This window comes from Pteropus alecto, unplaced genomic scaffold (genome assembly GCF_000325575.1).
Source record: "Pteropus alecto unplaced genomic scaffold, ASM32557v1 scaffold25, whole genome shotgun sequence".
In the NCBI taxonomy this organism is placed as follows: domain Eukaryota; kingdom Metazoa; phylum Chordata; class Mammalia; order Chiroptera; family Pteropodidae; genus Pteropus; species Pteropus alecto.
The window spans coordinates 9801547-9823441 of NW_006441955.1; the positions used below are offsets into that span (position 1 = coordinate 9801547).

The 21895-nt window shown below is 33.0% G+C and overlaps 1 protein-coding gene across 6 annotated transcripts in view; it reads right to left on the minus strand.

Moving 5' to 3' along the window:
- Nucleotides 1-38: 38 nt before the first annotated feature.
- Nucleotides 39-21895, minus strand: part of MYSM1 (Myb like, SWIRM and MPN domains 1) — a 33660-nt gene continuing 11803 nt past the window's right edge. For 3 of the 6 annotated variants that reach the window (XM_015595216.2, XM_006919257.3, XM_025051929.1), the window contains 14 exons: nucleotides 21239-21337; nucleotides 20032-20804; nucleotides 16176-16306; nucleotides 14972-15075; nucleotides 13705-13782; nucleotides 11965-12053; nucleotides 10661-10715; nucleotides 10280-10330; nucleotides 9529-9603; nucleotides 8727-8915; nucleotides 8032-8164; nucleotides 3925-4030; nucleotides 3688-3745; nucleotides 39-2642 (listed from right to left, as the gene is read on the minus strand). In XM_015595216.2, coding sequence (XP_015450702.1) covers nucleotides 2475-2642; nucleotides 3688-3745; nucleotides 3925-4030; nucleotides 8032-8164; nucleotides 8727-8915; nucleotides 9529-9603; nucleotides 10280-10330; nucleotides 10661-10715; nucleotides 11965-12053; nucleotides 13705-13782; nucleotides 14972-15075; nucleotides 16176-16306; nucleotides 20032-20804; nucleotides 21239-21337 — 2109 coding nt within the window. In that variant the 3' untranslated portion in view covers nucleotides 39-2474. Of the gene's footprint in view, nucleotides 2643-3687; nucleotides 3746-3924; nucleotides 4031-4695; nucleotides 4759-8031; nucleotides 8165-8726; nucleotides 8916-9528; nucleotides 9604-10279; nucleotides 10331-10660; nucleotides 10716-11964; nucleotides 12054-13704; nucleotides 13783-14971; nucleotides 15076-16175; nucleotides 16307-20031; nucleotides 20805-21238; nucleotides 21338-21895 lie in introns of those variants that run through there. The other 3 variants (XM_015595215.2, XM_025051928.1, XM_015595217.2) reach the window with 3 other exon arrangements.

Genomic DNA, 21895 nt, shown 5'->3' on the forward strand with positions numbered 1-21895 from the left:
AAAAGAAAATACCTAACTGAAAAACAAAACTCACCCCCTTTTTTTTTTTTTTTTTTTTTGAGGAGAATAATGCCCAGCAATACTCCTGAGTTTTAAGAATGAAGTTCAAGTTCAGAGATCTAAAGCTGCGGGAATTGCAATGTTCTTGGCAAAGCTACCCCAGGGTTTGTGAGGTGAGTTTTACAGGGGAGGGACAGTGACTGCCATTTTTCTAATGACATCCTTCAGGGGCAACTTATCTATTAGGCAACATGCCTCAGGCCTACAATATTCTGAAAGGCCTATGAAAATGTTTTAATTTCTTTTCAATTCAGAAGAAAAAACTTTTAGAATGACGGACATGTTTATATATAATATTACATTCATTTTTATACAAATACAATTGTAATATTTTAGTTTTTAATTTTTTATGGAAGAAGAGGTCCAAGAAGGCAAAAGTGTCTAAGGCCCATGAAAGTTATAATGCAGCTTTGAATATAGGGCCAGTGAGACAAGGCTAGAATAATGGAGGGGAAAGGAAACTGATCTTACTGATCTTGTTCCACTGATTTTTCTTTTTTTTTTCAATGTTGCTTTGGGATTAGATTTTTAAAGAGAGCTAAGTTTAACACTGGCAAAGTACTAGTGTCAATTTCTTCTAGCCAAGCTGGAAAAAAAAATTAAGTTTTTACTTTATTCTCACTGCAATAAAAAGAACTGAATCCAGCTGAAGAGACTTGGATGTCTCCAAGTCCTGGCTCCACTCCTGTCAACATTGCCAGAGGTAGGCTCCCCTATGAGACGCTGCCCCCCAAATGGCCCTACTGACTCCACCGCCACCCAGTTCCAGAAGTCCTCTGTGCTCGTCCTGGGCCCTGGCTTCAACCACCCTCGGTAGTCCAATGTTGGCAGTAAGAAGAATGTGGGTATGTCTCTGCAGTTGAAAAAACATTCTAAGACTATATGATAAGAGAAAAAAGGAAGTAGGGAGGAAGAGAGAAAAATATCACAGCTTTTGATGTTTTAAAACTACATGATCCAAAAAAAAAAAAAAGGTAAAGGACTAATACTAAAATGTTAACTGTGGTTTCACAGACAACAAGATTGAGATATTTTATTTATGTTTGTTATTTTAAAAATATTTTATAAAATAAATGTCCTCTATCATTAGAAAAAAACACAGTAATATAATTTTTAAAATTGTGCTCTCAAAGCTCTAAACTGAGGACTGCCATCTTTGAGTTCCTCATAGTACCTGAATATAAATCACTGTTTTGAGTGTTGTCTGAAAATGATAGAAGACCTTTCAGTGTCTCAGGCTCATGCATCTGAAAATAAATTCTATATGTTTGCAATTCTCTAGAGCAAGGGTTGGAAGATAACGGCCAGCAAAGTGTTTGTTTTGTTTGTTTTTTTGTGAGGCTTATGAGCTAGGAATGCTTTTAAATTTTTTAAGGGTTGTAAAAAAATATGAAGAATAATGTTGGAGAGAGATAGAATGTGGCCTGCAAGGCCTAAGTTATTGACTAACTGCCCCTTTACATAAAAAGTTTGCTGACCTCTGTTTTAGATTCAGAAAGTATATGAAACTGAGCTACATATGAAATACGTCCTGGAAGGCCTTTTTGTTTTTAAAATTAATCTCTGATTTATTTAAACTTTACTGTAATTTGCCTCTTTCTTCTGATAGCAAGTAGTAGGAAAAAAAAATCTAGTTGGAGGGTTAGGATTATCTGTGTTCCAGTTAAATGAGGTTTTATCACACACACACTAATTAAGTGGATATACAGTGAAACTAATTATTGTATGTACCTGGAATCTACATATAATATCTCAGATAACTGAGAAAATGACATATTCTATAGCATTGTTGTTAAAAATAAAAATGGAAGCAAATATCTGTAATTATAAAATTGGTAATTTGATTCTGTCTTTTTGAGTCTCTTCTCTAGTTTTAAGATTTTCTCCTTATGCTTCCCCTGACTTCCCATAGCATGCTGTTAGAGTTATTAAATGAGTGGTGCTCAACCATGTTAATTATCTCAGTGACTACCCATCCAGAGCTCATTTACAATCATAAACAAATCTTACCAAAACACATGGAAAGTATGGAAGTGCTCCTAATGAGACATGAGATACCAAAAACAGAATGGCTAGGTTGGGGAGAAATAAAAATTAGAGAGACATTCCACGTATTAACCTGAATACAACAGAAACGCAGACAGCCCTTCAAGCCTACGGCACTGCTTACCAGCCATGGTAGGACGGGAGCACTGAGGCTGGCCCTAGTGTACACACCTCTCTACAAACGCTTCATGAAAACAAGTCCATCTCTCTTTTTCATCACATGATGTAGGCGGCAAAGTTTGGATTATATGAACTAGAGAAAAAAAAATATCAAAATCTGTGCCACTGCTAATTAAATTACAATATTTTCAAGGTTGTAACTGAAAGGATCTCGTGTGTCAAGAGTAAAATGTCTTACTTTAAAATAATTACATTAACAATTCCTTTGGACCCACAGTACAGTTCTCTTTAGCCACTCCATTCTCTTCCTTGCTTTTATAATTTGAAAGGAACAAATTTTCTATTTGAGTCAGGAATTCTTCAGCAATGAAACAATTTGTCACTTTGCTCAGAGTTTTCCTCAGACATTCCAAAAGCTGGGAGAAAAAAAAAGTTTCACATTTAAACACACAAAAAGTGTAAATAGAGAGTTTTCATTACTATCTTTAGTTAATGATAAAGCTCACATTTTCCAAATCATACATTTTCTAATGATCAAATGAGAAACACTCTCCTTAAATGTGGTGAAGATAAACTGATGTGCAGTAATCATGCAGCTGGAGTGCAGGGTGCCATTGCTGAAGACTGCGTAGGTTAGTTCCTTTATGATTTACGTAAGGAAACGAACCTGAGACTGGATGTGCAGGTGTGATGCTTTCTACTTTAGATAAATTTTGACTTTGTTTTTTTTTTTTTTGTTTCTAAGTTACATTTACGAAGCAAAAATAATCCCGTAGGATAAAAAAAAAAATCTATGCCCAAACACAGGACTCTACCATTTCAAAATTAGAATGCTAGAATATTTCCTGGGAAATGTGCATATTAACCTTCCAACAAAACAAAGATAAAGTGGCTACAACAGGAGGGGATATAAAATATTAAAAAGAAATAATATGTTTAAGTTTTCTATTTCTAAATTGCTATAAAAAAAGACAAATGTTGCCAGTCTACTGATCTTAATTCGCTATACTCATAAACAACGCTAGATGTGAAATAAAAGAATTCAAGACTTACTGCATACCAGAAAGTTAAGTAAGATGACCATTTAAATTTAATTGTTAGATTTATACTACCATTCTTTACAAATGATCAATTGTTACAGCTAAATGGAAATACAACGCTTTTGAATTTAATAAAATGAGAAAAATGGTCTCTATTGTGTATAATAATAATCTGCTAAGAAATTTATCAGCTAACACTGACAAATTTAATCTAAAATATTATTATTTCTATATGCAAGTGTGGGCAACAAAACACATTACTAATTATCTCCTAGAAATTAATTTTAATAAGAAAAAAAGCAATAAAGGAAATATACAGAAAATGTATCCATAAAACATTAGGCATCATGAGAAAACACATCAAGATGAATAGCTTGAGAATCTGTGAACAACAGAACCAATTAAAATGAAGGCAGCTTACTTTCTGCAAATAAGTCAGGTCAGAATCCCGGCGAAAGATTTTATCCATGGGGACGCTGCTGTTAGAAGAAACAGGAAAACAAACTGATAAGACAAATATTATAAATTAATCAATTCTGTAATTAAACTATCACTGATGCCATATATCACAATTTTATATTTAACTTGGGTTTTCTCTAAAACATAATTTAATGAGAAATATTGCAGATGTGAAACCATCTCAAACCACTGCACATACCTATGGGATAGCCTGTATTTTTCTATCATCCATCTTGTCTTTTCAAATACTAATCCCCACCGAGGTTCTTCTAACATCTGTTGTACTTCAAATTTGTAAGGTAAACCTAAAAAAGTATAAAGCAGCACATATTCATCAACTATTTCTTAAATCTCCAATCTCCTTTCAATTACTTAAAATTCCCTTCACTGTTTTCACAATCATAAATTTGGCAGACCAGCTGAACAAAACTTTACAGTGGGCATTCATTAAACATTTATTGCCTAAACTTTACAGTGGGCATTCATTAAACATTTATTGCCTACTTGGTCCACCAGATATTAATGCCAAGCAATTAACAATAATAAAGAAAAGTAAAAGTGCCCTTTGCATGACAATTCTATTCAAGAAACTGACGTAAAATGATCACATAATTTATTATCCAAACCAAAATACTTTTTGAGTAAAAGAGGGCACTATTAATAACTATATCAGAACCACGGGCTTAAACTGAGACTGACCTAAACAAACCAAGACATATTCTATTCCAGTGACTTTTTTTTTAAAACACAGGTTATTAAGCTTATAACAATCCTATAAAGTAAGTAGGTAGTATTACTCCTATTTAACAGATAAGAAAACTGAGATTAAGACAACCTGTTGAAACTAGTAAAGAGAAAGAGGTTGAATTTTAAATCCTAGCAGGCCTGCCTGACTCTGAGCCCACACTCATTCCACCTTCCTGATAGGTGCTAATCTAAGACTAGACAGGGAATAAGAATAATTCCGTACTTGAGTCAAAGCTGTCATGCTAAACTCTAGAAAGCAGCCTCAGGGTGGACATCATGTACACAGCTAGAAAGGAAAAAAATACCAAAGGATGAGACTACTTAGATATTTCTCACATATCTCTCAAAGTCCTCGTGTAATGGTACGTATTTGCGGTGTATTAAAAGAGCTCAGCTGATTCATTACCAAAGGCCAATACCATAATAACACTTATATAATGCTTACTATGTGCCAAACTTAAAGCACTTTATAGATAAGGCCACTTAAATGAACTATCTACCACATTGTCCTTTTTATTTATTTTTTTTTATGAGGACATTGAGCCACAGAGAGGTTAAATAACCTGTTCATGGGCATATATAACTAGTAAGATGTAGAGCCAGGATTTGAACCCAGGTAGTCTAGTCTGTGTTGAGTTTATAATCTTAACCTTTCCATTATATTACCTCTTAATTGGGTTTAAGCCATCATAAGGCTTTCAAGTACATAAAATGTCAGCATATCAAATCAGAAAGCATTAAAAAAAATATGACTATACTTCCTTCCAATAAAACAGAGCTTGTCAATATGCTCTAAAAAGCCTTTCCAGCCCACCTCTTTCAGGTTTGTGGAAGGAGGGAACAGCAAGCCTGATTATAATTGATTATTTTTATTTCTCAATTCTCCTCCATTTCATTTCTCCCCTAAAAAACTTAAGAAGAGCGACACATTATAGCTATTAAGCAAACTCCTTTTGGTGATAATCATTTACTTGATATACTTTGATTATCTAGTAAGCACAGACAACAGCTATAATCACAACTACTGAAGATCTTATTATTTGCTAAGCACTTTATACACATTATCGACAATCTTTACAACTCCCTGTAAACAAAGTAATTTTTTCTCATTTTACAGATGTGGCAAAGAAGAATGTGAAAGAGGTAAACTAATCCACCTGAGGTAAAATAATCAATAAACACCAGAGCTGAGATATGAATCCAAGTGAGAAACTCCTACTCTGAAAGTCAAAATGAGAATAAAGAGAGGCAAATAAATGCATTTTCAGTTTGTGTCGATGGAAAACCATGGGAATACAAACACACACACACACACACAGTGTGTGTGAGATATACAGCTCTATTTAGTATTAATTATATTTTCCAAGTTAAAAAATGGCACTAAAACCACTAAAAATTTCCTTTTGCGCTGAATATTTTTAGTTACTAAAATATCAGAAGAAACCTAATCACTATGTAATTTCCTGGCTATTACCAGTATAGAAAATGCTTAATTATTAGAGACATTTTAAGGATAGGATTTGAGAATACACTTAAGAGAGACAGAGAGAGACAGAGACACAGAGAGAGGGAAACAAGGGAAAAAGGGAAGGAGGGAGGGAGGAAGGGAGGGCGGGAAGGAAGGAAGGACTCAAGTTAAAAGTACTATAATATACACGGTATCCCTTGGCTTCTAGAAAATCTTAATTCTTGAACCAGAGGGTTTCCAAGAGGAGTAGTGAAAAACATAAAATGTAACAAGCAGTGTTTGTTAAAAATGGTCAAGTCATTGACCATTAAGAGGCAGCTCTGCCCAACAGAACTTTCCACACTGATTAATGCTGACACCTGTTCCTGTCCAATGGTAGCTTATGTGAATACTGGTAGAGTTTCCTTTAATCCTTTCAAGTAATTCTTTCCCCTGTCTAGTGTAGTTTCTTTGCACACTTGCACTGGTCTATATCTTGATAAATACTAAATTTGTACCTTCTACAAATCTCCAGAGTATTCTCTACATGGCTTTTTGCTCTGTGGTCCTCTGTCCTGTAAAATTTAGCTGCATTGGTTTCCTCGGTCTTACCTCTTATCACCTCAACTCAGTTTGCTTGGTTCTGGGTAGGTTTCTTCTCCTTGTGCTATGCCTGGCAATTCTTTTAAGTTAATAAGCTAAGATAATTTGGGGGCTCATTATTTTGTCCAGTTTTTGGTTGTTTCAGACAAGTCCTTGTTACTTCATTTTGGCTAGAAGTGAAATTCTAGAAATTGATTTTTAAATTTCATTTAATTCTAATTAATTTAAATAATCATATGCGGCTAGTAGCTACTGTATTGAACAGCATCAGAGTAGAGGTTCACTATCAAAATCTAGCAGATTATGAAATTAAGAAATTCTTTAAATTGAGAACAAGCTAATTGTGACTCCTCCTTTTGCAACTCTGTAAAATTATACTGGCTAAAGAATAATGTACATGTGTGCTATGGGCATTCTGGAATAAAGTTAGTATCAATACTATTCATTCAATAAAAACTTACAGAGCATGGACCATTTCCTAGGTGCAGGGAAAATGATTAAGTGCTACTAGAGATACAAAGACAAAGCCCTTTGGGGCTCACAGTTTAGTGAGACATGCTAAATAGATAAATTATCATTTACCAAGACAAAGTGACCATGAAGACAGGAAACAAATGTAGCAGATGCATAAAGAACTGAGCAACCAGAGCAACTAAAGTAAATGACATAGAGGTAGTGATGGGAAAGCATCATTAAGAATGAAGAGAAATTAATAAACAAACATTCACTTACTATCTACTTTATGCCAGGCTTTGTGCTAGAAACTAAGGATAGAAAAATGAGTATAATATAATGTCAACCTTCAAGGAGCTCATGAGCTAATAGGGAAGAGTACAATGTGCAGTGACAGTTTCCAGAGAGGACAGAAAACTAGAGTAGTGGTAGTAAGAATGAAGAATAAATATCCTAGGGATGTCAACTGTTTCTTCCAATCGCTTCCTTTCCATTCACACTTCTGTCCTCTAGTATGCTACATGAATTCTCAGTCAATAGTTGATTAGACTGCAATAGACATAAATCCCAAAGGAACCAACTCATGTGATGGGCTAAACCAACCAAATTCTTTCTTGAAATAAAATGGAAACTAAGGGATATACGGAGTTCGGCATTATTAAGCCTAAACCGAGAGGTAATGGAAAGCTGGTAGTCGGTGGTCATTTTTTCTTTTCTCTCTTTTTTTTTTCATTTGTATGCCATCACAGAGAAAACCAGTCTGCATTTATTTTGCTTACTGCAGTGTCTCCAGTACCTAACACACATTGCTTGGCCATAACTTTTCTCCATGTCACAATCATTTTGCTCAGTGGTCATGGTAACACAGTGGGGACTTGAATCTAGAAGGATATCTTAAAAGGGAAGAAGGTAGCTGTACTACGTGGTATGCAAATAGTAATCCTCCAGTTGAGGGCACAAATTTTCCATTCAAATAGTTTTGCTTAGATGTAAAGTCTTTGATTTGTAAGATTAAAAGACAGAAATAGGATAAAATTGTTTTTGTTGACAACTTACGATAAGAGCCATCTGGGCTAATTTCGTCACTTATAATCAGGCAGGTAATTTGGGAATAAGGTAAAGGATTGTTTCGATTATAGGGACTAACAATCATTCCAATGAACTTTGCACCACCTCTGGAGAAGTAACTCTACAATAAAAAGTAAAGTAAAATTAGTTTCAAGTACATAAATTTAAAAGTCAGTATCTATACACACCAATATTTTACACAACTAACGGAGGAAAAGGGAACATAAAGGTGTGTTAAAATCTTAACATCCAAATAAGCAACTAAATAAAATGCCTTATATATTCATTCTGTATGCTAAATTTTTCAGGCCAACATGCATTCAACCCAACCTTAAAAAAGTCACCTGGCCTACAAAATCTATTATTTGCTAAGAATGTATTTACTAATCAGTTCGCTACCCATCATTGATAATCTTTATCAATATGGTAATAATTTACAAATAGCTGCCTATACAAAAACATTAACACATCAAACATAAAACTGCAAAATAAAACAAAACTTTGTTTTTCCCAGAGATGCAAAATATATATTGTTTGATTATTTCAATTATTCCCAGCCCCTGTCCTAATTGTTCCCATCAATTTTTAAAGGCTCTGAGAGTAATTATCACTGTTACTTTGATGGTTTGTCTGTATTAAACAAAGCAGCTGATTTTCCAAATGTTTAAGACTTATGAACACACCTGGTATTTGGCTTGAGTGTCAATATCTCGTAGGGAAGGATTAGGATCAAAGGCAGGATGAGAATGATACCATCCAATAACACTATAGCCTCTTACAGCCAACGTTTCTGAGGCCTGTGTTTGTGAGACAGGATCCATCTCACACTGTAGTCCTGTACTCAGGCTGTTACATGGTTCTGCTGCACAGATCTAAAAAGGAATAATCCTTATATGATTACACGGAAATTCTGTTAATTCTATTACTTTAATGTTTTAGTTCTTTCATACATAGATACAGAAACTTCTTTTATTTGACTGTATCCTAGGCAGGCTTTAACATACAAATGACTTATACTTCAAAAGTGTGATTGTATGCTACGAATTCAGAATGTGCTTTTCTACGTAAACAAGGTCATCATAACTGTTATTTTCCAGGTTAGCCTACATAATACCTGTACAAACATATTCTTTCAATGACCCCTATTATTTATGATAATAATTTTAACAGAATCAGGCATACCAAGTTTCAACTATAAGGTTAGCACGTTTCCTGGCCTCATAGTAGTTGTAGCTTTTTACTGGTGAAGGCAAAAGAAACCAAGGCTTGACATTGTTTTCTCTTTCTCCATGGTGAAAGGAAACAGCTGCTCAATATATGGAATGTTAAGTCACTTTTGGGAATATATAACTTTCTACATTTGCATATTCTCATTCATATCATAGGTAAAGTCTGTATTTTAATTACATCCACTGAAATCTATAAAAATATTTGGTATGGCAGCAGGAAAAGACACATTTAAAAATTTTACAATAGAGAACTTACTTCAACTATCTTATCAGCTTCAGAGTATCTTCCTCCTAATAGACCAATCACTTCTGCCATAGAAACATGAGCATGCTGAAAGACAAACAAGATAGATTTAGCCCATACAAACCAATCACCTGACAAAAAAACATCAGAATACAACCCACTTATCATAGGAGAGTCATTTACAAGTATGGTAACTGTGCTTTTTCTAATATAAACTAGCATAAGAGAAGAACTAGATGCACAGATGTTCAGTACACAGAGATTTAAGATTTCAGATCTATCTTCATGGCTGGCTGAGGCCACTTTTTCACTTACGAAATAAAAAATACCATTTGCTCTCTTTATTCAGGAAAGATAGAAGGATATGAAGTAAAAATCACTCTGGGTCCTCCTATAGGAAAAGACCATAAACAAATACACAACTATCTGAGGTCTCGGTAGTTTAATCCAAACAAGGAAACTCCAAATTATAAGAGTTCTGTTTTGTTGCAGTTATCTAGCAGACAAAGAATACTAGGAAATGAAAATAGGGTTAATGATGATAAACAGTCTGCAAAAACTCACATTAATTTATTTTCTCTAAAATATGGAAACATGCAATTGTTTGGCTTTTCTCCAAAAGAAAAGACTTATTTTTAGAGTCCTTGTAAAAGAGGATAGTTAAGATCCAAAATACAGGTCTTCCATACTCTTATGCCTGCAATAAAAATACAACAAGAATACAAATCAGAATAACTAAGTAAACACAATAGATTATCCTTACCAAATCCATTATTAAAAGTGCTTCTGAAGCCACTTTCACCTGAAATGGCTCCTGAAATATAAAAAAAAAAATGGAGGAGCATAAAAATAGAGATTTTGTTCTCCCTAACTGGAATGTCCTCCCTTTTATCTTTTACTAATCATACCAAAGTCTCACCACCAATCAAGGCTCAGTGAGAACAGGACTTAAAAAAATTACCATTTAAAACCCAAGCATAAAGAAATTCCCTCTCATTTTCCATCTGTATTACTCATCTGACCTTTAATATACCCTATCTCACCCGATATTTCACATACATATGCCTTGCATACATAGAAAAAAATATTTAATGCTTGACAGGGAGGTATTATTTATTGGCATTCAGTGATGCATAAGTAGTACCTGCTTTTCTTCACTGAAAGAATTACAAGGTATCAGTTGGAAGGGATCGAAGGAGCTGAAAAGAAAAATAAATATTTCTACTATAATCTCAACAACAAGATTAGGAAAATAACATTTATTCAAAGTTGAAAGTGTGTATCAATAATCTAAACTGAAATTCTATCTGAGAGAGAAAAATATTAAATGGGAATTTCTTAGAACATTTTATACAACTCTTTTGAAAGCAGCACTGTTCTTTTGGATTTGTTAAGAAAAAAAAAAAAAGAAATGATAGGACCTTTGGGAAAAAATAATTCTGTTGTCTTAATTTCTTTTAATACCCAATGAGGAGAACATTGTAAATAGTCAGATATGTGGCCTGCACTGAAAGCAGATTTCAAAACGTTCAATGAAGATTTAACCAATTTCCTGACATGAGACCTGAAAGTTCAAGAAAAAAAGAAGTTTCTCAAAAACATTTCTGTCAGTACAATAATGGGGTCAGCATACAGTACGGACTCAATAAATATTTGGTGAATGAATAAATGACAGTTATGCTAAGGAAATTAATGTATACTATGATAAACTATTTTAAAGTGAAACTGTTAAAAAAAAAGATAGGGAGAGGGGCACCTAAGCAAGGCTAGAAACAAAAGCTTGTGTAAATCTAAGAGAAATGTTAGAAAGGCTTTTTGACCAGTAAAGAATTGAGGTTTAAGAGAAAGAATAAGAATAATAAAAAGGTTTTTTAGGCTATGTTTAGAGAAAGAAAAAAAAAGAAACAAACAAGAAAAATGTTCATGTTAACACAACTGAAAAAAAGCAGGATTTCTATTCTACCTGAGACTGTTAGTTCCAGAACAATTGGTTTTGCTGAATACTGTATTCCAAGAGCCTAGAATAGTGCCTGACATATAGCAGGCATTCAAAAAAAACATTTATTGAATAGAGAAGACAGACATTTAAACTAGAAAGTGCTTAATCAATGCAAATAAAAAGAAATGAAAGGCCAAGCTAGATAGAAAATAGCAAGAGAGCATATGCATCCCTAAGCACTGAAGAACCATGATATGAAAGCACTGTCAATGTTTTCTGAAGAGCTGCAGAGAATGGGAAAATTTTTGAAACCTAGGAATAGGCAGTTATTGGGCGTGTTTCAAAACACATAAAAATAGCCGATGTTAGAAATGAATCAGAAATTGAATATTGAAAAAATTCTAGAAAAGATTTTCAAACAGCTGATTAGTAAGCCTTTAGCAAGTGAAGAGGTGACTACTAAGAACAATACTTTTTTCATACATTTTCTAATCATATATATAACATACCTTTTTATGGGTCTTTGCACTTTTGAAGATTTAAGAAGTTTGCATTTTTCCTCTACTCTTCTTCTTGCCAACTCCTCAGCAGAGAGATGCTAAAACATAAAACACCAGTTGATCAAAGAGTCCATCAACCACAGACAAGTAGAATAAAAATACTCCTTTAAAACCATATTTAAGGGCACGTGAGAACAAGACAAGTTTATATAGATGTGTCTCCTTCTTGCTACTAACAAAGAGAAATGCTAAATGTTAAAAAATTGTTCCAAAATACACAGCCATACCAAACTTAAAATTTACTCCTTCTCTTGACTTACTCATTTCAATTAATGGTACCCAAGATCAAAAACCCCAGGACCACTTGAATCTTTTCTCTTTCCTATTTTTCATTTTTAGTCACCAAGTCCTACTATATTGAGTTTTCTTTCACAACTGAGAGACATCGCAGCATAATGATAAAGAGCACAGATTCTGGAGGTAAAATGCCTGGCTCTGCTACTCATTAGAGCTGGGTGACTCTAGGCAAGGTACTAAAGTTTTCCATGGTTTAGTTTCCTCATTTTAAATGGGAACAATAATAGTAATAATAACAATTTCAATGCGTTACTGTGAAAATTATTAAATGAATTAATGTTTGTAAAATACTGACGATAGTGACAATAGTGGTTGATACATAGTAAGTTCTATGTAAACATAAATCTTTTTCATTCCATTTCTACTACCAACCTTACACGCTAGCCCAAATGAACTATGTACTTTTTTCTAGAAAATGTCTAGTATTTCCCCATGTCTATATCTTTGCCTATGCCACTCCCTCAACCTAGAATGCCCTCATCTACTTTTCTAAATTTTGAAAGTTTCCCCTGTTCGTCCTTCACGTCACAGATGAAACAGCACATCTTTTGTGAAACCTTCCTTGATCACATCCTCTGGGAGGACTTTGTATTTCTTGGGACCAATGTTATAGAATTTACCACAGGTTATATCTTTCTTGCTAGAAATCTAAGTTCCTTCTAGGCAGAAACCACATAATATGAATTGTTGTGCCCAGAACAGTGCTCAGGTGTGAGGTTGGGAGCAGAGAATGGGGAAAAGAGAAAGAAGAGAACCAACATTTATGGAGTACCTGGTACATGCAAGGTTTATTGAGTACCTAGTACTATGAGCTTCACACATCTTGTTTCATTTATTTCACTTAATTCTCATAACAATTCCTTTGAGGGAAATGTTATCCACACTCTCATACTCTCCATTCTACTGCGCTGGTTGTTCACAAACCAATTATATATATAATAGAACGTGTATGGGTGTATACATACATTTATTGCCTATTTTCTTTGTAGGACATAGTTTTTATTAGTAGAAATAATACTTTATTATTTATAATTCAAGCTATGTCTAATGTTTAGGACAATATTTTAATTGATATATCAGAACATCATTCAGTAAATATTTACTGAAATCAATTGTGCATACCAACTTCTCTTCCCATCACCCTGGGAGAGAGATATTCTTGAGCTAGAAAGTGGAATGTAGAAATAGATAATCAAAGTGCAAAAAATGAGTCAAATTCCTAGTTAACTGCACCCCCAATGCCTTCTATTTTGTTGTTTATTAGTGACTTCTAGACAAATTAAGATAATGTACACATAGTAAAAAAGTGTAATATATGTGACTTTTAGTTATACAAATATATACTGACAAAATAACTTTCACTAATAAGCCATTTGAAAAGGTCAAAGTTACCTCAAACGTTTGTCCTTCTAAGTCTTTTGCATCACACCAATTTCCCCATGGGTCTCGGACCCTACGTCTCCTTGTGCGCTGTGATGAAATTAAAATAAAGCAAAAGGTAATAAGATTAACTTAGAAAATCGCAGCATATGAATATGCAAAATCAAAATGATAACTTTCTAAAAAATAACTTCTCCATTAAAATATTATAATCTCTGATCAGCAATTTTACTTTATTAATTTATGTTCAATAGTTAGTACTCTGCTCACTAATCAGTGATTATCTTCTGTATTCTACTTGGATTTCTTCTTTAATTTTCTGGGAGTTAAAACACTCAGATAAAAAATACTTTTAAAACCAAAAAGAACCACCAACAAAATGACTTCTTGTTCAATTACTTATGGTAGAAAACTTGCAAGAACACGCAGCAAGAGGTAAAATATTGAAAACCAGAAGCACAATAATTACATCTCAGCCTTAGAAAAAGATTGCTTAGTTAATACAAATAGTAAAAAATTGCAAGGTTGGATGACTGGATTACTAACATCTAAGTTTGCAAACTTCAATACCGAAGCCTTTAAAATAAACTAGCTGCCAGAGGCTGTTGTCCAACTAGTACCAATCCCAAAAATTGTATTTGGAAACATCCTTTCTTAAAGTAAATCTAGGTAGAAAGAGTTTAAATACTCTCAGTCTAAATATTCTGAGAAAGATATCTGCTCTAGCATCTATACTTTCTTACCTGTTACCAATTTAATCTATCTTATTGGTTCACGATACGACTTTGCCTTTTAGGACACTTGTTGGATCACTTATTTTTTAAATAAGATTCATGAATTTTTAAATATTGTAAAACTCACTAATATCAAGAATTAAAAAGATAAAGGCTAACATACTTTATATAGCTATTCCAAAAAGTTGAATCTTATAGTAAGAATTTCAAACAAAAATAACTGAAAGAGCTTAACTGTATAGTTTTTAAAAATGTTAGGTTTAGAAATCAAAACTAAGCTGTCTAAGACCATCTTAGCAAAATATTACGCTTTTGTGTAAAGTTTGCCAGTAAATTCTGAGGTTTATTTGGTTTGTGCACAGTAAATAAACCTACATGAAATTGAATGGAAACCAGAAAAGTGAATGGCTAAGGTGAAATACAACAGCTAACATATTCTTCCATTAAATGGCCATTTGTTAAATAGTTGAGAAGCAGGCATACCTTACTTAATAGGGTAAGAGGCAATTTAGAGAAATCATTTAGTGAGGAAGGTGACTGCTTACCATGGACTGCAAACGCTGGGCAAGTTGGTATGCTTCTGCTGTATCTTTTCTGTCTCTGATTCGTACCTTATCAACTGGTTGTGGCCTGTTATATACAGCCTGTTCTATTGGAATTCAGAAAAAACAAAACAATCTATTTTTTTATGAAACTCATTTGTTAAATAGGAAGACACATCTGCACTGACTATACAAGCTAAGCCAATTTCTAAATTTCTTTATACCCGAGCTTCTATAATTTTATCTTATTCAACAATCACACATTTTATGTGCCACTTAGTTCTCTCACATAAAAGTAATGCTATTATTATAAGGAAACCTCAATAAAATGTGATACTTAGGAAATGGGTAATCTGTTTAATTTCTGATTAAATAAGTGCTAAGTTCACTTTGCAACTCCGGAAGTCTAATACAGAAAACATGATTTTGTTTTTCTTTTAGTGGCTAAGGAAGCGTCATATGACACCTTAGTTTTCCTGAAAGCCAGTCCCAATGTACATTGCTTTTAATAAAGACATTAAAATGGAGAGACCCCATGGCAGACTGTAAATTCTATCTATATAAAATAAAACCATCTCTGACAGGAAGTTTTCTGGTTAGTTGTCTTTTCATAGACACAGGTTCTAATTACTTTATCACTTTGCAACTACGGTTATTACTTTTTTTCAAAAAGTTTGTGTCATGTTAATAAAAGGGTATAATATACTTAAAATATGCATATTTATCAACTCTTACAATAGAAAAAACTAGGATAAGAAAACTTTCTTTCATGAAAAATATTTTGGCACTTTTATTACATTTAAGTATAGAGGCTCATAAATTATTCCCTTTATTTAAACATTGCTAGACAGTGTTTCTAGCATGAATACAGTATTTGCAAATTAAATGAGCTATTAGACTTTTCATAAAATAATTTTACTTTTGACAAAGAACTGCATTCTTAAATTATTTCTACCACTTAGACTGAATATATTTTCTTTAAAATTACACCGCTAATTTTCACATAGGTCAAAGGGAAATATAATTTAATCAACAAAAATCTGTTTTATAGCAAAATCTCAATACTTTTATTCCATAATGTTATAGTAGCTCTCTGAATTCTATATCTACACCTAAATCAACTTGAATTCTAACCATCAAAGAAATTAAAAGGTGCCATAAGGATAAAAATGTTGAATAAAAGATGTTGTTGGGTTTTTATTTTTACCACATCCAAAATTGATTGCTCCTATCAACTCGAGGTATGTATGAATCCGTCCAATACAATTAACATCCCCACAGTTCTTCAGGCCAGGACGTACTGAGGTCTTATTTAAGTATTTCGGTTTGCATATCTCCCTAATTAAGAGATGGAAATACAATTATTTTGGATAAAAACATGCAAAAAGATTTCCGGGGGAAACTTTTAATATCTGAAATATCTTAAAAATTTATCCCCTCAATACGTAAATGTGTAGTAAATACAATGCTGATACATAAGTGTACTTTTTTCTGAAATAAAATATCTTTAAATGATACAATAACTTATAAGTATAGTGTGATTTTTACAAGTATTATTTCTTCCCCGATATTAAATTCAATAGCTTCCATTATCCCAGGACTTTTAACTTAGAAGTTTGTTTATATACAGTTCCAAAGTCAAGCCTAAATCTTTGAATAAAAAGAGAACTTTGATAATATATTGGAAGTATTTAGTATTAGACTTTTCCAATTTTTAATGTTACTTAAATTCATCTACTTTTACTTTGCTGGACAGTATCTTTTAATTATCAACTACCTTAAAATGCTTAAAAGTTTTATACTAGTTTTTAATCATTAAGCCAATAAATATTAAGTGCTTACTCTCAGTGGAACACAGAAACAGATATTACAAGCTTTATATCTATTCTTTGTATCAAAGGAATCAAGAAACTCCCAAAGACTATGAAAGAAATGAGGTTTGTATGATCAAATACATATTTACTGAATATACTTAATGTACCATGTTAGATGGTACAATATAAAGTTTAAGAGTAATACAGAACTTAATAACAGTAGCAAACAATTACTGAGTGCTTATGCCAGATGTTGTACCAAGAGTTAACATCCTTAATCCTTAGAACTCCTCTATAAGATTCTCATTTTAGAGATGAGGAAACAAAAAAAGGTCAGAGAAATTAAAGCACTTACTTTACTAGAAAAGGACAGGATTCAAACAGACATTATAAACCAAGTATTCAGATAAATCATACAACTTAGGTATTTCCTATTCAGTCTTGATTTTATCCTACAAATATTTCATATTCTTTGCATGAGGCATTATTCTAGGCACTAAGGATACAGAGATGAATAAAGTTCCTAACCTTACATTCTAATGGTGGAGACAGTCAATAAATTAATGAAATCTATTTTATTGTCAGATAGCAGTTAAGTGCTAGGAAGAGTATAAATGGATACAATGAGAAAAACGGGCACAGACTATTTTAGATAGGGTGTTTAGAGAAGGCCTAAGCAGAAACCAAATTTAAAATAAATTCTATAATACTTCAGGGAAGGTAAAAAGTACTTTGTGATGTAGGAGGGAATCAAAAGTTCCATTGAAAAGCTGAGATTTCAGAGTGTCTTGAAAGAAAAGGAAACAGATTGCATGAAAGGCGGCCAGAAAACAGGAATGAGCATGGTATAACTGACTACCAAAAAAACTGCAGAAGTCTAAAAACCGGATTAATGTTAATTAACGGTAACTCAGGTCAAAGGGCTTTAAGCAGAATTTAGTAATCTAGTACAGTGCTGAACAAATGGTAAGACCCTTCAAAACATGTATTCATGATACAATGATGAGTCATTCATTCAATCTTTCCCCCCTAACAAATAGTGCCTTCTGTATTCCAAGCATTGTTCTAAGCGTTAGGGATTTAACAATGAACAAACAGAAAAAAATCTGCCCTCATGGAGCCTGCATTATCATGGGGAGGTGAGGAGGAGGAGACAATACACAAATAAAAAAATCACATTTTCAGTAGTAGTAAGTTCTATGAAGATAAATAAAAATGGTAAGAAATGAGAGGGAGGAGAAATGTTAGCTATTGTAGATCAGGTGGTCAGAGAAGGCTTCCAATTTCCCTTGAGCAGACCTGAATGAGATGAGAAAGCAAGATTCGCCAAGATTTGGAGGTGAAAGCATCCAAAGTAGAATAAAATGGCTCTGAGTTGGAAGTGAGAAAATGAGTTAACACCACAGACTCAGGAAATCACCTTCATCTAATGTGACCTATTAACAAGTCCTTTTTACTTATCTGTAACATAAGGACAAGTTGTCAAGAGGATTGAGGTGATTTAAATATAATGTATGGTATCTGGCAGGCATTCAGTAATGGTATTGCTTACTATTTTTATTACATTCTCCTAAACAGGGAGTCCACTGCATGTGCTTTTATGAAAAGGATCTTTTGGCTACAAACAAATCTAGCAAGACTTTTTATTTTTAAAACATTTTTTCCTTCTATTTTTTTTACCACCACCCCCAGTCTCTAACCACTCTCTTTTCTATTTCTGAGAAGAACATTTGAGTTCCTATTCAAAACATTTTTTTGCTTTCACACCTACTGAAACAGAAACATTTAACTGGTTTCATAAACTAAGGTAAGTAACATCAGGAAATTACTGCTATATAATTTAAAATATCTATATAAATTAATATCTCAGAATCCAAAATTCAAAGTAACAATTGAAATTTGATTAAAATAACAGTAAGTATTCACTGATAATTCATATAGACATTTTTGAGTTAGTTATTTTGAAGTCCTTCAATTTTGGCCAATCATCTTCTTATTTGCAAATCAAAATTAAATACCAAGAGAGATCTATCTTTTTTAATAGTGAGACTTAGACAATGTGAAAGTGACTTATAGAGTCAAGACTTGCACTGAAATCCTTCCTGTCAGTGGCTGCCTGTATAATCAAAGCAGGTCCCTACACCTCTCCTGACCTCAGAATTGTTCTATCAAATGGAGAAAATACCACCTGCCTATTTTATAGGATTGTTGTGAGGAATGAGATGATACAGAAATGCTTTCTGTAAACTGTAAAGCACTATGCAAATGTCAAGAATTGTTTCTTCTAAGTATTCTTTACTTTGATATCACTCTTACCCAGAACTTAGACTTTTAGCAGTCTCATTCATCTTCAAGATAACCATTAGTCAGGAACAAGAAAATCTTTCTTTTAGAATATGGCTATCTTTAAGAGCCAATGTACTTAATATTGTGTGCATAAAATGAAGGTTAGTGATTTAATAAGCTGGTTGTTTGTTTTCCTTGATAATCTTCCTAGGTTATAGCAGAAGCCCTCTGTAAAGAGGGCCCTACACAATCCTCAAGCAATAACAATTATGAATGTTTAATGATGTCTTAAACAATTATAAAAAATTCAAATTATTTTCAAAGCATTTTAACAAATAATGTGCGGAGTTTTTTTTGGTTTGTTCTCCATCCCTCACTAAATGATTTAAGTAAAAAGTACTGACAATTTAGAGGGTAAACTTCATATATCAGAAAATTCCTGTATCCCAATGAAGCTAGATGAAAGAACTGTCAACACATTATGCCACGGGTTCAAAGCTGAAAGCATTTAAGGCAGCTATTCAGGAGACTGGATTCTGCAATCTGGCCCCATTTAATGACACTATTGTCACCACAGTTTTCTTCCTTTGCACTTTAAAGTACATGATAAATTAGGAAAGACACTATCTCTTTTTACCAGGGCAGTAGTGTTTTCTGTGTCTTCCTACATTGTCTTAAGAAACTGCTTAAGGCAATCATCTATCTTTTTTTTTTTTTTTTCAGGTCCAAACACTCTTAATGAACAGACAGATGAGTTAAGATAGCTACAGATGACAATGTTTACTAAAGCTTAACAAAACAAGTTTCACTGTGAGAAATTTTAAGTTTTGCCTATTGAAATATATTAACTGTGTTAAAGCTCTCTGGATCATTAGCAATGTAAAATACGAAATTCTGCATAAGCCTAATTAAAATACTCTATAGTATCATTTAAACACCATCTAAAATATAATTCTTCCTTACCACTGATCCAAAATGTAATTCCTAATTTTCAAATAGCGTTCTGGTGTCTTAGCTTGGCGCCCCTCAAAAAATTCAGGAATTGCTTGTTTTTCTTCTTCTTGAATAATATTTCTATCTATTTCTACTTCTTGCTCTGGCGGCTTAAGCTCTTCTTCCTCGTGACTCTCCTCCTCCATTTGGCAGGAAGAATGAAAAAGCATTTCATTATCACTCACATCTTTCTGAACTTCACAAGGCTCTGGAGAAGGCAACCGCTTGGTATCACCTACTACTCCATTTCCATCATGTTTATCATAGTTTTTCATCAGTTCATTACATTTCTGATCAGTTAATTCAACTGATTTTTTGTCACTGGTGTTTTGTTTTTCAGTCCAAAATGTAATCCCTGAGCTTGAAAGTGTTTCCATTTCACCTTGCTTTATATTCTGAAGATATTCTCTGGAAGAATTAGAAATGGGATCTTCCTGGCTGTCAGAGGCAATAAATTCTCCTTGACAGGTTTCATGACTTTTACTACTTGAAATGTCTAATAAGAGATCACTGCTAGGATTCTCTTGGGGTGCTTGAGAAGTCAACTCATCTGCCTCATCTGTGATATCTACTTCTTCATCATCAGATAACTTTTCAATTTTTACAGCATTCAAGTTGGGATCGGCACGTCCCCTTAAACTTGATGGTGTCCATGCCTTTATGCCTTCATCTTCATTTTTAATCTGAATATAACTGCTATTTTTCTGATTTGCAGTTTCCTTCTCTGGACCATCCAATTTTACCTTATTAAAAATCAAGATAAAACCACCATAATATTAAGATTTTAAAATTTAATCACTGGCACAAAAAAAATAGGATAAATACAATGCTATTAAACTGAGTACATGTTACTGTTATAGTGTACATATATTGTGCTTTTCTTTAACATGTTTACAACTGCATATTAAATGAGTAATTAATATTTTGTTCTATTTAACTATGAAATGAAGTAGAATAACATAATACCAATTTAACAGGAATAATCAAAACACTGAAGATAAGCTTTCAGATTTTTGAAGGTAAAAAACTGTAGAATATTTAATGAGTATAAAATACTTCGACTATAAAATTTTTGAACATTAAGACTTTAATGCCTGAATTAAAAACTATTTTTGCTTACTAACTTTATTATTTAAAATGTTATCATTATTAACTAGAATATTTATATTCTCCTTACCTTATTTTTAAAGTATTGTCTGGCATAACTCTTTACTTGTAATACAGTGCGACTTCCAATTAGCTTTGCAATTTTAGTCCACCTTCGGCCAAATTTAGCCTAGATTATCAAAATGGAAAAGAAGTTGCTTTTGTTTAACTTGCTTGTTAGTGTTCCAAGCAACTGCCACATTAAAAAAAAAGCAAACTAAAACAACGACCCATCTTTATTTATTTTCTAAAGTATACAATAAAGCCTCATATACAGCTAAGACTCAAAATCAAAGCCCACATTCCTCATTTGGAATCTGGATGTATGAAAACGGACCAAAATCATTTAGAAAGTAGTTTTCTTTTCATAACTATCTAAACAACGTTCCATCACTTTTATGTATTCCTAATTGTATATATTCATATTGCACATTACAATGTTCTAAATTTTAAGATAACTCAAAAAAAAAAAAAAAAAACCCCAAAAAACCAGTATGTGAAAGGGAGGTAGGTTATAATTTCCATTTATAGAATCAACTGAATATGTTCTGACACTAATTTCAAAATATCTTTTTTTACCCAGATTCGATCTGTTACAACATTCATTACGTGTTCCATAGTAGATGCTATAACTCTACACACATATCACAGTGAACTGACTTACAAGAAAGAATCACAGATGACGTGA